Genomic DNA, 16458 nt, shown 5'->3' on the forward strand with positions numbered 1-16458 from the left:
GCAAGGCTTACAAAGAACTGACGTGGCCGTTTCGCCAAAGATAATCTTAGTTTAGTTTGAAGATGATCCTCAGATCGATGCTGGTGTCGACCTCAACGGCGCCACAGACATAAACAAACAGGTGTAGCAGACGCCTTAAATTTATTTTAATTTGTCCATTGACTTTTTAGTGTGTCACACACCTTTTAACCTTTCTGTAGTTTTTATAAAGCTGTAATTTATGCTCATTATTGGACATGTCCAACATTCAAATTTAATTCTCTACAAAATATTCTCTTGTGATTGCCTAGCACATTCTTTCATTGCCACCTATCTTATGTGCTTATTTTATGCTTTTTTTTTATCATCCCTACTAACAAATGTTTAGAGTGAAAAAATTGGACTTCAAACACCTGCAGTGCCTTTGAAATAACATTTATACATTCCATATGATCAATGGAGCTGTACACATGTATTCCAATTGTTTTTAGTCTCAGTTATGTGTATTTGTAGATTGCATGAATTTTTTACTGTGGTAACCTTTGCATCATTTTTCTGCATGTTTAAAGATTTTCAAAAATTAGTGCTGCTGCCTCATAGCAATAAGGTGCACAATTTATTTCCTTCATGCAGAAAATAGAGGATTTTGTGTAGAATAATTTCAGAGCCAGTAAGAGAAAGATGTCACCAAATAGTTTAATCTTTCAAGAGTATTTTGATGAGGCATGTGGCATCATGGTTTAGGAGTTGCTGGTGTGATATTACATCACTCAGGTAATTTGAAAATGTGTGTTGCCATGTTGAACATGTCATAAGTGATAAAACCTTACTTAACTGTAGTAATTTTCTTAAAAAAGAATAAAACAAAAAATTCAAAGCACTCAGAGATGCAAAAAAGGCCTGTGTGTGAATTAAGTGATTTGTAAATAAACAAATAGTGACCATTTTTATAATCATTGTAGAGCCTGCAATGATGCAAACAAGATGGGAGGGAGACTTCTGAAATAGTGATGCAGATGGAGATGCATAATCTTATAAACCTAACAAAAGTTAGGGCCAGAGCAAAGGGGATAGGGGTGAGTAGGATGAAGGTAAGAATTAGCAGAGGTGAATGGTTGAAGAACAGGATGTTCGCAGGAATGAAGGGAGTCTCATATGCAGTTTCATCTCTACAATTCAAAGAAGCTAACAGCTACACAAATAACCTTGTCTCTAATGGAAGAGAATAGCCGTGACGATCACTGGGTACTATCTTTCTTACATCTGCATTTTGAAATGGGTGTGATACACATGGTAATGCTTTGAGAGCTAGCATAAAGACAACACAATATTTTATGTATTGAATAGTTTGTGGAATACCCTTTTATTAGTGGTTTGGAAGGATTTTGGAGAGATCCTCTTCATTTCAGGGCACAATGGATGGTGGTCAAAACCATGGGCACAGTATGGGGTTATAGTGTCCCAATCTGTCATGGTACTGTGTAATGAGGAGGAGGAAAAATGTGACATGGAAGATCTGTTTTAGGCCATGTATTGAGGGTGACTGTGAGGGGAATCAGATTTGGGGAAGGGCTGGGGGTAATGCCTTGTCTGGGATGGCCTTGGCAGGACCTCAGCATAGTGATGAACGTATTACTTGTACCTGCAGATCTTTTATCTGTGTATTGATTTGGGGTGGGGGATTCTAGCTTACAAAGAGGTAGTTACCAATGTGGAGATATTTTGGTGCTTCTTGGGTTCCATATGAACAGAGATTTTTGTGGAACCACATCCCCTCTGACTTGCACGCTACCCTATGTGCTAAAGACATCTCAGGTGCCACATTATTGTTGATTTCTGTGATCCTGTATTAAACTGACCACCACATACATCCCATTGACTGCGACCTTCCTCTGTATGTTAGTGATACATATCAATGCCTCCATTGCCTTTACAAAGTTACTGTCCAATTACTGTGCCTCTCTGTTTGTCATTGTTGATGCCACCTGCTTGTGAACTAATATCTCCCATGCCAGTGGCCTTGCTGCCATCAAACAATATATGTCCAAATCTCAAGTGACATGAAATGTAAGGACCATCATTACATGGTACACCTCTCATTCAGTACATCTGAACTACACAATCTCTGTGCTTCATCTATCTTCCATTGTGTTCTGGAATTGTGACCATCCACCTCAGAATCCTTCATACCGTTCTGAAAGCTGTAATTTGTGATGGACCTAATCTGTTCAAATCTTGGCTCATTCTTATGGTATTCCTGCTGTGTCTCCTGACCAACCAATTGATCATGAGTCTTCACCGTCAAAGTGATAAGCTAACAGTCATTCTCACACTGAACTACACCAGCCCTTTACTGGAGGTGGTTAGGTGACACTCTTTGCCACCTTTCATTTGCTTTCACCTATTTCCGTGATAGATCGTCTAAAGTCCACACTGCATAAACTGTTTTCCATTGAAGATATCTGGCAAACATTCTAACTATAATTCAGACATCTTAGTTTAGTTTTCCCTTAGCTTGTCTAAATCAGTTCAGTAGAACATTTTCTTTAAATGGGTCATAACCAAATGGTTTGTACATGCTGCTCAGACTGAGCAAGTAATTTGTGATGAATAATTACATGGTCAACAATGTGTTAATCATAACCAGGTTTAAAGTTTGAGTACAGGTTTCTACTGTGCCAGTATAGTGATATGCCCAGCTTTTGAAATGGTGACTTAATAATATAAACAATGTGCTTTGGATTGGTGGTTTTTCTTATTTGATTTTAAAATGGTTGCAGTTTTAGATTCACTGTGTGAAGGGTATTTTTAAAATGAGGTCCATTTTAATAAGAAGAAAAATACTGTAAACATCATTTGAATTTTGTATTTATACCTGCATACATTTATCTACTCTTCCACATGATTCCTATGTTGTTCAGGTGTTTGTCATTCCACTCAAGAATTCTTACTTAATTCCTTTGCCCCCTATGGGGTGTAGGGCATCTTGGAGAATTTGCCATCTATTTCTGTCTCTGGCCATTTCCCTCAATTCCACCCAGGTCTTGCCAACTCTCCTTGCTTCCTCTTCCATGTACCTTTAGGCCTGCCTGCCTCTCTTCCTTGTTTCTTGAGGATTCCATTCCAATGCCGTCTTTTCGATTGATCCATCTGGTTTTCGCAATGTGTGCTCCAGCTATCTCCATTTTCCATCACGTATCTGTTCTTCTATTGGTGTCTGGATTGTTTTTCTCCAGAGATATTCATTACTTATTTTTTCTGGCCACCAGATGTTCATTATATGCTGAAGATACCTATTTGCGAAACTCTGCAACTGTGTTGTTATCTTTTTATCAACTTTCCAACTTCACTGGCATATAGGACAGCTTTCACATTTATAGTAAAAATGCAACTGTTAGTTTGCATGTGATGTTTCTGTTTCTCCATATTGGATACAGTTGCATGAAGGTAGGATAGGCCTTCTTTACATGGCTCTTCACTTCTCCAGCTCCACCATCTTTTGTCAAGACGCTATCCAGACATGGGAATGAACTCACAATCTCCATTTGCTGCTCCGCTACAAGCAGCAATACTTCTACAGTCCCAGAATGTATCCTCATTTCCTTTGTTTTACCTGTATTTATCTTGAGCCCAGCAGTCTCTTCTTCTTTTTTTAGTGAACTTAATTTAGCTTTCATATGCCAGCCTTTGAACTAATAAAACTATGTCATCGGTAAAATCCAAATCCTCCATACATTCATGGACTCCCCATCTCCTACCCACAGTGACTCTTCTCATAACTGAGTCAAGGACAGGTAAGAAGAGTATAAGCTGTGATATTATACAGTCCTGCCAGACTCTAGTTATTACAGATCTTTGATTATTAGGATCTTCTGTGGTGTACCATACTTCAACACCAGCCACAGCACTTGATGTTTCACATAATCAAAGGCATATTCAAAATCAATGAGTTCCATGTACATGGTTGCCCTAAATTCTGTGCTTTGCTCTAATATGATCCAAAGAGCACTAATAAGATCAACACAACTGCATTGTTCCCAAAACCAGCCTGTTCTTTATGCAGTCAGTTTTCAACGGAATCCTTAATTCTATTTAAAATAAGTGGTGAGGGCTTTATGGGTACTGATAGCAGTGTAATACCATGCCAGTTGTTACAAGCCAACAAATTTCCTTTTTTGGGAACTTTACCACCAATCCACTTTTCCATTCCTTTGGGGATTTCTCTTCCAGCCTAATATTGTTCAGCAAGGGCTGAAGCATTTTAACACTACTTTCGATATCGGCTTTTAACAGCTCTGGTGCTATGTTTTATAGGCCGGGGGTCTCTGCATTTTAGGCTTCTGAAAGGACTCCTAGTTTCGCCCATTGTTGGACTTCGCAGATTATCTTCATCTGCTTTGAGTTCCTCTGGAAGATCCCTCACCTGTTCCTCTTGGTTATCTTTAAAATTTAACAGCTCCTTGAAATGATCTTCCCATCTCTGTAGCTGTGCTTGTTGGTTTGTAATCATCATCCCATCCTTGCTCTTAAATGGCCCTTCACACCTACAGATTTTCATTGGGAGTTGTTTGATGATGATGCAAAACTGCTGGGTGTACACAGCATTGGGAATAGAAATGCAAATGGTCAACTGCTGATAGATGTGTGTACTGAGCATGACCTAGTCAATGGAGGCACACTGTTTCCACATCACAACTGCCATAAGGTAACATGGATTCCACCAGATCATGTTGCTGAAAATCAGGGAGATCACAGCCATAAGCTGCAAGTTTCATCGCTGTGTGCTAAATGTCAGAAATAAGAGATGTGCGGATGTTGTAAGTGACCACCACCTAGTTTTGGCTGAGTTCAGATTGATAATAGTGGCAAATAGAACACAGTTGAATCACAGTAGCAAAATAATAGATGTGGTAAGGTTAAAAGACCAACATATAAAAGAAAGATTTGCCCTTTAACAACAAAACAGCTCCCAAGTTCTGTCTGATGAAAACTTCATGCTGGAAGGAATTAAAACAGGTTTGCAAAATTGTGAAGACAGGTATCTAGATGTTGAAGAGAACAAGTTAGGATACAAGACACATCAAAGGGAAGAATGGATGTCTAATGATACGTGGAATGAAATTGGCTACAGGAAAGAACTAAAACAAGTGATAAATTTTTGTAAGACAAGAGCGCAGAAGATCGAAGGGTATAAAGAAAAGAAATTTTGAATTCCGATTTCAAAGAAGTTTGCCATCTGTGAAGAAACAGTCCATGTCAGCAGGTTTCACTTTTTCACCATTGCTGAACCATTGACTTCGAAGGAACTGCTTTAAGTATGGAAACAAGTGAAAATCTCTGGGTGCTAGGTATGGACTGTAAGGTGGATGATCCAGTTGTTCCTGTTGTGACTTGGCAAGACAGCCAAGTCACTATGAGAGGAAGCCGAAAGGCACACGCTTAAGCTCACGCAGGCTGGCGCGAGGTCTGGAACAGTTAAGGGAATTAATAGTAGCAAATAAAGTACGTAGTTGATGTAATACTTAACTTTAATCCATAAGTGGTGTACATCGCTCTTGTGTATACATAATCTCAATATAAACTGGTAATGGCGCCTTGCTAGGTCGTAGCAAATGACGTAGCTGAAGGCTATGCTAACTATCGTCTCGGCAAATGAGAGCGTATTTGTCAGTGTAGCATCGCTAGCAAAGTCTGCTGTACAACTGGGGCGAGTGCTAGGAAGTCTCTCTAGACCTGCTGTGTGGCGGCGCTCGGTCTGCAATCACTGACAGTGGCGATACGCGGGTCCGGCGTATACTAATGGACCGCTGCCGATTTAAAGGCTACCACCTAGCAAGTGTGGTGTCTGGCGGTGACACCACAGTTCCCATCTGAAAGATGTTATCAAATCTTGTGTTTGTGCAGAAACATGTGGTCTTGCATTGAAATGGATCATCCTCATGTCAGAAGGCATTAAGTCGCACCACAGGCCAGAGTTTCCTTGGGGTCACACGATATGCATCAGAATTGATTGTTGTCCCTCTTGGCACTAACAAACTCCCTTTCCTGTCTCAAAAGGCAGTTCTGTGATCTTTCGTGCTGACATTGTCTGTTTGGCTTTCAGTCTTGTTGGCAATGTCTCCATTTCATTGACTGTTGCTTGGACTCAGAAGTCGTGTGAGGCTCCCAAGTCTTCTCTTGTTACAGTGTGTTCTCAAAATTCATCTACATTTATACTCCGCAAGCCACCCAACAGTGTGTGGCGGAGGGCACTTTACGTGCCACTGTCATTACCTCCCTTTCCTGTTCCAGTCGCGTATGGTTCGTGGGAAGAACGACTGTCTGAAAGCCTCCGTGCGCGCTCTAATCTCTCTAATTTTACATTCGTGATCTCCTCGGGAGGTATAAGTAGGGGGAAGCAATATATTTGATACCTCATCCAGAAACGCACCCTCTCGAAACCTGGCGAGCAAGCTACACCGCGATGCAGAGTGCCTCTCTCGCAGAGTCTGCCACTTGAGTTTATTAAACATCTCCGTAACGCTATCACGGTTACCAAATAACCCTGTGACAAAACGCGCCGCTCTTCTTTGGATCTTCTCTATCTCCTCTGTCAAACCGATCTGGTACGGATCCCACACTGATGAGCAATACTCAAGTATAGGTTGAACGAGTGTTTTGTAAGCCACGTCCTTGTTGATGGACTACATTTTCTAAGCACTCTCCCAGTGAATCTCAACCTGGTACCCGCCTTACCAACAATTAATTTTATATGATCATTCCACTTCAAATCGTTCCGCACGCATACTCCCAGATATTTTACAGAAGTAACTGCTACCAGTGTTTGTTCCGCTATCATATAATCATACAATAAAGGATCCTTCTTTCCATGTATTCGCAATTCATGTCTTTCCTGATTTATTACGTCAAATACAATAAAGTGCAACCAAATCTGTTTCTTTTGTGGTCATCAGAAAGCAGTCTTGGAACCCACCAAGAACATAGCTTTCGATAGTTCAGTTTCTCCAAAACAGTGATGTAGAAAACTGACCTTGAAACCTGTGGAAATTCAATTGATAACTTTGAAATCATGAATCATCTTGAATTTTGCTGTCCACATCACAAACCAAATCTACAGAAATTGGTCACTCAGTGTGTGGCTCATCATGCTTATTAACCCACCCATCCTTGAACATTCTCACCCACTTTCAAACTTTACTGTCACTCATAGCATTACTACCATAAACTTCACATATCTGACAGTGAATTTCTGCCGCTGCCACCAAGTTTCTTGTAGTCAAGTATCTAATTACTTAAATACTATGAACTTGTACAGTTCAGTCCGCAGACAGAGAATAATGCTGCAATTGACATCTAAATGCATCAAAACATGCTGAGAGCAGACATGAATGCACACTGTGGTAGTGACACATCATTCTCACTCTTGTTGACCGAGGGACCTTATATAAAAAAAATACCCCTTGTATATAGTATGACTTCTGCATTACTGTATAGCTACTCATTAATTTCAAAATCTGCAGAATATTTGTTGGTGAGTGTTCGTCCTAACCAACACATATGATGTTAAGATCTATTGACATGCCTTTTTATTCTGATTTATTGCTATTTATGTTATGATTAGACTAGTTGGATCCACTTCCCTCACGTCTATGAGCTATCCTGGTCATACGTACTTTTCAGTTATTCTCTGCATAACATAAATTACTATTGCATCAGCTACTTTTGCATGACATGTCGTTTGCATCATGAAAAGATATAGGTCAGTTTGACATTTGCCTTAATTATAATTATGGGTTCAAACTCCATCTGTTACACTGTGTGAACTTTTTCTTGTTTAAGTGTTAAGATATTATTATTATTATTATTATTATTGTCTTTCCTTATTATTATTATTATTATTTGGCATCTGACTCCGTAAAAGTAAATTTTTTCATGAATGAGTGTATTTGGACTTTGAAACTGTAACTTGTAATTTTTTTAATATTTCAGATGTTAAACATGAGTACTTGCATTATATTTTAAAACCTGTGTCAGTTGATGATCTCTATTTGAAGAGAAAGAGTCATTTAGAGAGAAACTGCCCTGTGCAGCATCCACAGTTGCAGAAGGATCTCCTAGACCATATTTTAGTTGACAAAGTACATAAACTTCTATACTGTTATGTTCCAAAGGTATGTTTACTGACTGTAAATACTTAAGAAAGTTTGTGTTGGACATGAAAATATTGTTTTGACAAACAAATTGATTCATTCATTATTCAATAGAGGATCAGTCTGACTTACTTTTCTTGGTGTTGCTAAGCCAAGTTTGCAGGATACCTCAAAAACCTCTTTAAACTTTCATTGTATTTTAGTGTTAGATCTAAGTAATTCATATATATGTGGCAGAACTTCACGTGGACATAATCTTGCTCTTTGTGTGTTGGTATTGTAAAGGTATTACCTTCTATGAAAAATTACCACCAATTACCAGATTCAATAAAATTCAATAATATGTTGTACATGCAACTGCCAGGACTTGTGAATCATGGTGAATCATCTAATATGATAATGGCACCAGGCCCCACAACTTATTTAAAGATTTAAAAGCTATACATGATGACAAGATAAATACTAAAAAATAGTTGTGTAGCTTTTACTGTAAAAAGTTCGGTATATTTAATGAATGTAATGCAGTTGTTAAAATGATGGAAATAAATTGTACATAATATTGGGGAATATTCAACTTGCTAAAATTTTGTTTGTTTGTTTTAACTTTGAAATCTTCAACAAATTCACCAATTTCTGTACCTCATGAGTGAGAGTAACTACCTTTTTTTCAAATACAAATGACTTTCAACTGTAATTTGAGGTCTCAAGAGGCAATAAATTCATAAATGAAAAACCTTCATATGACATTACAAATGCTGCAAAGACAATAAACAATACAATGTAGACAATGGAAACACTGAAAGTATGTAAACTGGAAAGTGTCTCAAAGCAGAAAGAATTCAGTGTATCAGCATCAATGGAAAGATATTAAAAGCGAATATATCCTTAAGTACCCATCAAAGAACTGTATTAGTTGTGTGCCATTATTCATTGAACAATAATGACTAGGTAGATGATGGCAATTGTTCTGCAGAAATGCTAACAGATGATCATCTTGTGTACAGAGGTGTATTGGTAGATAATTACTGTAGATCATGGGAAGACTAGGTAATGAATACTTGATGAAAAGAGTGGCAGCTGATGTCCATCACATGATGACCAAGCAAGGTGGTGCAGTGGTTCGCACACTGGTTTGCATTTGGGAGGATGATTGTTTGAATCCCTGTCCAACCATCTAGATTTAGGTCTTCTGTGATTTCCCTAAGTCTCTCCAATCAAATGCCCAGATGGTTCTTTTGAAAAGGACATGACTGATTTCCTCCCCCATCCTTTTGTAGTCTGAGCTTGTGCTCCATCTTTTCATAATTCAAGTTTGTGCTCCGTCTCTAATGATCGTGCTGTCAATGGGACCTTAAACTCTAAATCTTCTTTGCATCCAGTGTAAGAAATTGACCTTTTTTAACACATTTAAGCAGCTTAAAAAGTACTATTGACAGGTACTCCAAGAAATTTCTTTTCCACCTGCCTTTCAGTTGCTATAGATGATATTACTTTCATTTTAAAGCAATATTTATTGTAAGTATGTATATATTTAATCCTGCAGTATTTTTCTTTATAATTCATTAGTTATGCTACAGATTAGTGTATCACATTTACATTTGAAATATTAGTATCTTTAAAAAGTTCAATAAAAATCATTTAACAAAATAATATTTCAGTATTAAATATTTTTCTGCTGATTTTATGTACTAATTGTCACATCCTTTCCTTCGTCTACTGTGTTTCATGTAATTTAACGAAACAATTTTCTTTTGCAGGTAGCCTGTACGAACTGGAAAAGGATTTTTATGGTTCTCTCTGGCAAATCAAATACAACAAATATACTTAGCATACCAGCAGATGCAGCGCATGATAAGAATTTGCTATTGAGGCTCAACAGCTTCTCAGATTCTGAAGTGGAATATATGCTGAAAACATTTACAAAGTTCATTTTTGTTAGACATCCATTTGAACGATTGCTCTCAGCCTACCGGAATAAACTGGAACAGCATTATCTCAGCTCCCAATATTTTCAAGCACGTTTTGGTCGGTATATTATAAAGCGTTACCGTAAACACCCATCAGAATATGCATTACTTCATGGTGATGATGTCACATTCGAGGAATTTGTTGCATATGTTACAGATCCTCAGAACAAAGCATTCAATGAGCACTGGAAACCTATTTATAGTTTATGTCATCCGTGTAGTATACACTATGATATTATTGGAAAATATGAAACATTATATCAAGATTCAGATTATATCTTAACGAAAATAGGAATGAAAAACTTAGGATTTCCATATACTTCTAAACCATCAAAGACTACTGTAAATATGCACAAATATTATAAAAATTTGACAACTGAAAGTATTTGGAAGCTCTATAATATCTATGAATTGGATTTTAGGTTATTTGGTTACACATTTCATGATCTTACTGAAAGCTGATGTCAGCTTGTGATATAGTTACTATTTTTTGTACATACAAATATAAACCAAAAGAATGTAATCAACAAAAAGACATAATCTATCTGGTCAACATTTGCACAGTAATGAGTGATCACATTTATTCACATTGCATTTCTTCTCATATGTCCATTAATGAGGACTTCAGAACATACAGATAATGTTCCCTAGCTTTTGATGAAGTTAAATTTCATATACATTGACAATGAAACTTCCCATTGTATTATGAAACTCTCAGATATTGTATTGAATGTTGACAATATATTTCTGTGGCAACTGTTCTAACAGATAACTATTCTTTGAGACTGTGATTACAAGTTTCATTACTTGCTAAATGTTAGTGTTTCAGGATTAAATAGTTTTCAGTGTACACGGAATGTAGGTCATTTTTTGGAATTCATTATCAGAAGAGAAAATCACATGTACCCTGTGTATTTTTCATATAACTTTTACTTAACTGCTGTTGCTTTCATTTGTGTATGCAGTGCTGAACTTCGAAAAAGTTCATTACTGTGTTTGATACTTTGTTACTAGAGTGTCTGGCTATTGGAATCATCCCAGTGGTGTGAATTGCTGTAGATGTAATATATTGTAAGAAATAAAGGTAGAGAGATCCACTTGTTCTTTGAGCATAGCTCATCCAGTGCAATTAAGGTTTTGTGCAAAGTAGTATTCGTTTTTTTTTTTATTTTAAGCTTATTAATTGCAGTTGTCTCTTAACTATGAAAAAAAGCCCTCCTGTTATTTGTGCAGTTATCCATTCCTCTGTTAGTGTCATATATTGTGTAAGCTATGATTCTGGAATCAGCACGCAGTTAGAACTACTAGTGTTTTTTGGGATTCAACAAGTCGAAAATCCTGATACGACGTGGGAATGTATTGCTTACCACTCCCTGTTCTGATACCAGTGAGGTAAAGCTAGACTGTCAGCTGTATTTTCTTACGTTCTGTAGCTTTGTTGCAGTGCTAGTAGATGTTGCTTATCTTCATGTGCTCTTCCTACATGAAAATTTAAATATTTTTTTCTGATTCATTCCTGGAAACGGTATCTGCTACTTACCTGGTATAGCAAATTGCTCTGCAAAAACTGTCATAGAGAGAATGCCTACATAATATGACTGTTGGCAGACACACTTCGTTTGAAGACCTTTGTCCCAGCCAGGATGTGAATCATCCCATTTTGTGGACCTGGGTGCCTAATTTTTCTTAGTTCCCTTATACACTTTCTTAATGTTACGACACTACATCCATCCGAAGATATTTGCATCGACATTGCAGTCGGATCTTTAGAACTTTTGTATGTTAATGTTCAGACTAAATAGTTCACAGTTTGCTCCTCTGAAGTCGTAAGCTTCTACAAATACTAGTTATTGCTATCTCAACATTGTGGAGGTTACTTTGACATCTATTGCATCCAGGCCAAAATATTATTTGCAGTATAATGGTGGGGTGAAGGAATGTCTCTTTGCTTCTGCACAACTTTTATCATCTGAAAAGTGTGTTCTGCAATGCTGTCAACAAGTTCTACCCCTCGCTCATCTTTTTTGTAACACTGCTGAGGTATGAGATTGGCATTAGTATTAGGCATCAAAATGTAGTACTGGTGTCTGTTTAATACTGCAGCACCAGCTCTGGATGAATTTTGTGAAAAAATTGAAAGTAAATGTTTCTTACTGAATATTTTCCTATTGTTGCTATGACTCTGATTGTAATTTCTAGCTCCTTGCACAATTAATGATTTTTGTCGCAATTGGAGACAACTGTGATTGCTACTAAGTTTTTTTTTTTCCCCCCTAGTATATCATCTAAGCTGTAGATGGTGTTCATGCAAATTTCTCAGTTTTCATTAATGGCTCCAGAATGCACAATATATCTATCCATAATTCTGCAGCTGCCTTCAAAATCTGTTATTTCAAAGGTACATCGTGTAGCCTTCATCTGCTCCACTTCTGTCAATCTCTTTCTGCAGTCCATCATTGACATCTAATGTGAAGATGGTCTCTTGGAACTGGCTGCACACCCTCCACGCGAAATTGCCAAATCCCAGAAAACATGTTATTTGTTTTCTTTTTCTTATTGCCAGTGTCAAGTAATCTATTATTTATTTATCTCATTACTTCATATAATGTTTTTAATTCTGCTGGTTGGTGCTCCCTTTGCTATAATCTGTGCTTTAAATTTCCATTTGAAGCAGTATTTGATGTGTTTTCCCACCACAAAAGTACTTTTGACCTCTTGTATAAAGAGGATGCATGTAATGGGTGCTTGACATTGACAGTTTTTGGTGTCCTTCCTCTCCACATTAGTTATACAACACTGTTTTCAGTTTACAGAATTTAGCAATATGATGAAGGTTATTGCAGTTGGAGGACTTTTGAATCATGAGTAAATGGTTTCTAGTGATTGCTGTAAAGTCAGTGTAGCTGTGGTTCATCTTCAGTAGTAGCTTTCTCATTTTTTGATTCATTTTTATGACATGGGTGGACATTGTCCTGCTGTCTCACATTATAAATGTGTTTCAACTTGCTCAAATGAATATTCCACTAGCTCAACATCTTTCATCTCAGTTAGTTGATCATAGAGGACAAAAAGTTGACATCTCGTGTGTGATAGGTAGCATTGTATTTCCTTGTTATAATTTTGAATTTTACATCTTGCTCTGTTCCTGTGATAGCACTCTCCTTTGTGTACTGATGATAATTATCTTTAGTTTGTCTCATTACATAAATAATGTGCTTGTTTGTTTCTTTTTTCTGCTGGACTCTCATATTGGTGACTGGCTTCTGCTTAGTATAGGTGACTGCCATTCTTGCATATTATGTTGGTATTTGCCTCGTATTTAACTTTTCTTGTAGTCAGACATTTTCTTTTTCAAGTTGTGAGTACTATTTAGTATTAGTTTCTTCTTTTTGTTTGCTTCCTAATTTCAGTTCATTAGTCTAGTCTGAACAATTGTCCATATAGTGCTTCTTAAATTCAGCAAGTTTCTTTGTATACATTTTCTTATTGGCAGTATCCTCTGTGAATTTCCTAATCTCATTATAGTTACATTCTAGTCATTAAGAAAGATGTGTCAGAGTTGTGTATTTTTTCTTCTATGTGTTACTGACTTTCAGTGAGAAGAACCCAGATTACTGACTAGAATTACAGAGTGCCTTTCAGATGGCAGCTATTCCCAAGGCCATTTTTCTCTTAAGAGCACCTATAGGATGTAGTGCACAATGACCTCACTCTTCTTGTGGTGTGATGTATTGCTTGTTGAATGTATCAACCATCAGCTATTTGCCACCACTACCCCACCATACAAGCTTGACAGCAAGGACATTACATTTCATGACCTCTCACAAACAAACAGGAAAGAAAGAATGAGTGTAGCCATAACATTCAAAAAAGAAAATGCAGTGTCAGTCAGACTCCAGAATACTCCAGTGTAACACCCATTACACTACTTGGAAAAAACAAGTTACTGATTACTGCTGCAGCACCATTTCTTGCCAGTTACATAACTGATTTTGTGAAGACTTAGTAACAGTGTAACAGTTGTTGCTTGGGTCACTTCTACAGAAATGTAAACACAAACACAGTACTTAGTCTAACTGATACTGAACAGCATCATATAGAGCATGGTCTTCCAATAAGCCCTAAGCAGTTTAACATGAATATTTCATAAATGGTGCTTGAATAGCTATTGCTACACTTTATCTACTTTTGGCATAAGTTCAGAAATATCATATGCCATGTGTCGAATATTTGTGTGTCTGATCAAATAATAAGAAGCAGACAAGATGTGGTAGATTCAAGAAATTACTGAGGAAGTGCATGGTATGTTTTGAAGGTAATGAATAAAAATAAAAACAAAGCTGAATTATTTCAAAATAACTGTGAAAGATAATACTGAATTCTGATAACTGAATTGTCATAGTAGCAGTAATTTGGTTGGGAAAATATTTTTGTTTTATATCAGAGCTGTGGTGTTTACTAGATGCAAGTCATGTTCTATTATTAACATTATGCAATGGTTTGGAAATGAGAGAGAAAAATAAAACTTCGTGCCACTAGTAATGTCGTTTGTCATCAAAATACATGCATAAGTACTTTTTTGTGACATCATATAATGTAATAGTCATTTAATAGGCTACTGTTTCTGTAAAATTACTTGATAATGAAGTAATGTTTGCAAGCCATGTCTTATATAATGAAGTAATGTTTACAAGCCATGTCTTATTTATTCAGTTTCTATGTAGGTGATTTCTTTTGTATTAGAAATGTGATATTCATTGTGTCTTTCATGCTTCTAGATTGAAAAAATTTTCATTGCATTCTTAAAACTCTTGCCTAGTGTTGATACATTTTACAAATTGGAAGCTTGATTAGTAGATATGTTGCCAAAATCAAGATTGTAATGAATTAATGTGTAGGTGATGTCTGTTGCTCATTACATATTTTAAAAAATAAATATATATATCATCAAATTGTATTCAGTTTTTAATACATAAATTTTGTCTTGTGTTCTGTGGGATATTATCCTCTCAGTTAAAGTCACAAAATTCCTTGAAACGAGGTTCAGGAAGTTACTGTCAGGGCTTCTGCACAGCTGTTTGAAGGACTTCCTTTATATTGTATCATACAGGCTTTTGTTTGTTTGGTTAGAACAGCTCAGTGTCGGTCAGACCGTCAGTGAGAGTGCACCGCTAGTTCCTGCTACTAATAAGGCGAGTACACGATTCACTTGTTACATATGTTTATGAGTTTCAAACAGGAGCGAATGCAGTAATGGATTGGAACTGTGATTGTTGTGTGCAGATGCGAGCTGAGTTGGCGACCCTTTGCTCACAGCTCCAGGCTGCTTTGGCTTCCGTCACACAGCTTGAGGCTGCTGCCAAGGGGCATCACTGTGGTGGATCGAACGCGGGGATGCGAGGGACGTCGAGCATGTCCCACGTGTCCTCCGATCGGTTCACTGCTGTGGCTGCCCCAGGTACTGCATGCACTGAGGTTGACCCCTCACACGTGGTTGAGTGAGAGATCATTCCAAAGTCTGGCAGGTAGTGAAAAACTTTCCGAGGAGCTGATCATAGGGCCTTCCTGGTTCATTTGACGAACAGGTTTCGGGTGTTATCTGTGGCTGACGATGTCTCTGAGCTGGATGCAGTTGTCCACCCTGTTCCAGAGGAAGCTTCTCGGCCCGCAAGGTCTGGGCATTCACAGAGGGTGGGTTTGCTGGTAGTTGGGAGCTCAAACATTAGGCACATAATGGGACCCTGTAGGAATATGGCTGCCGAGGAGGAGAAGGAAGCCAGTGTGCACTCCGTGTGCATTCCGGACAGAGTCATTCCAGATGTGGAAAGGGTGCTTCTGGATACCATGAAGAGTTCAGGGTGCAGCCAGCTGCAGGTGGTGGCTCATGTTGGTACCAATGACGTGTGTCGCTTTTGATCAGAGCAGATTCTGTCTGATTTCGGGCGGCTAGCGGAAATGGTAAAGACTGCCAGTCTTGCTTCCGTGATTAAGGCGGAGCTCATCATCTGCAACATCGTTGATAGAACTGACTGTGGTGCTTTGGTGCAGAGCTGCGTGGAGGGTCTGAATCAGAGGCTCAGGTGGTTCTGTGACCGTGTGGGCTGCAGATTCCTTGACTTGCACCATCGGGTGGTGGGTTTCCGGGTTCCGCTTAATAGGTCAGGAGTCCACTACCCACAGGAGGTGGCTACACGGGTAGTGGGGGCTGCGTGGAAGGGACTGGGCGGTTTTTTAGGTTAGAGGGTCTCAGGGAGCCACAGAAGGGATGTCCGTCTAAAAGTGGGCAGGTAAAACACAGTAAGGTAGTTGTAGAAATGATTGGTATTATAGTTGTAAATTGTCGTAGCTGTGTTGGGAAAGAA

The 16458-nt window shown here is 38.0% G+C and overlaps 1 protein-coding gene across 1 annotated transcript in view; it reads left to right on the top strand.

The window, feature by feature from the left end:
* The window catches only part of LOC124555711 (carbohydrate sulfotransferase 11), a 43455-nt gene extending 28453 nt beyond the window's left edge, over positions 1–15002 (top strand). The window contains exons 3-4 of the mRNA XM_047129719.1: positions 7969–8150; positions 9887–15002. Of these exons, the coding sequence (XP_046985675.1) occupies positions 7969–8150; positions 9887–10558 (854 nt within the window). The 3' untranslated portion in view covers positions 10559–15002. The remainder of the gene's footprint in view (positions 1–7968; positions 8151–9886) is intronic.
* The last annotated feature ends 1456 nt before the right edge of the window (positions 15003–16458 follow it).

This window comes from Schistocerca americana, chromosome X (genome assembly GCF_021461395.2).
Source record: "Schistocerca americana isolate TAMUIC-IGC-003095 chromosome X, iqSchAmer2.1, whole genome shotgun sequence".
Classification (NCBI taxonomy): Eukaryota; Metazoa; Arthropoda; class Insecta; order Orthoptera; family Acrididae; genus Schistocerca; species Schistocerca americana.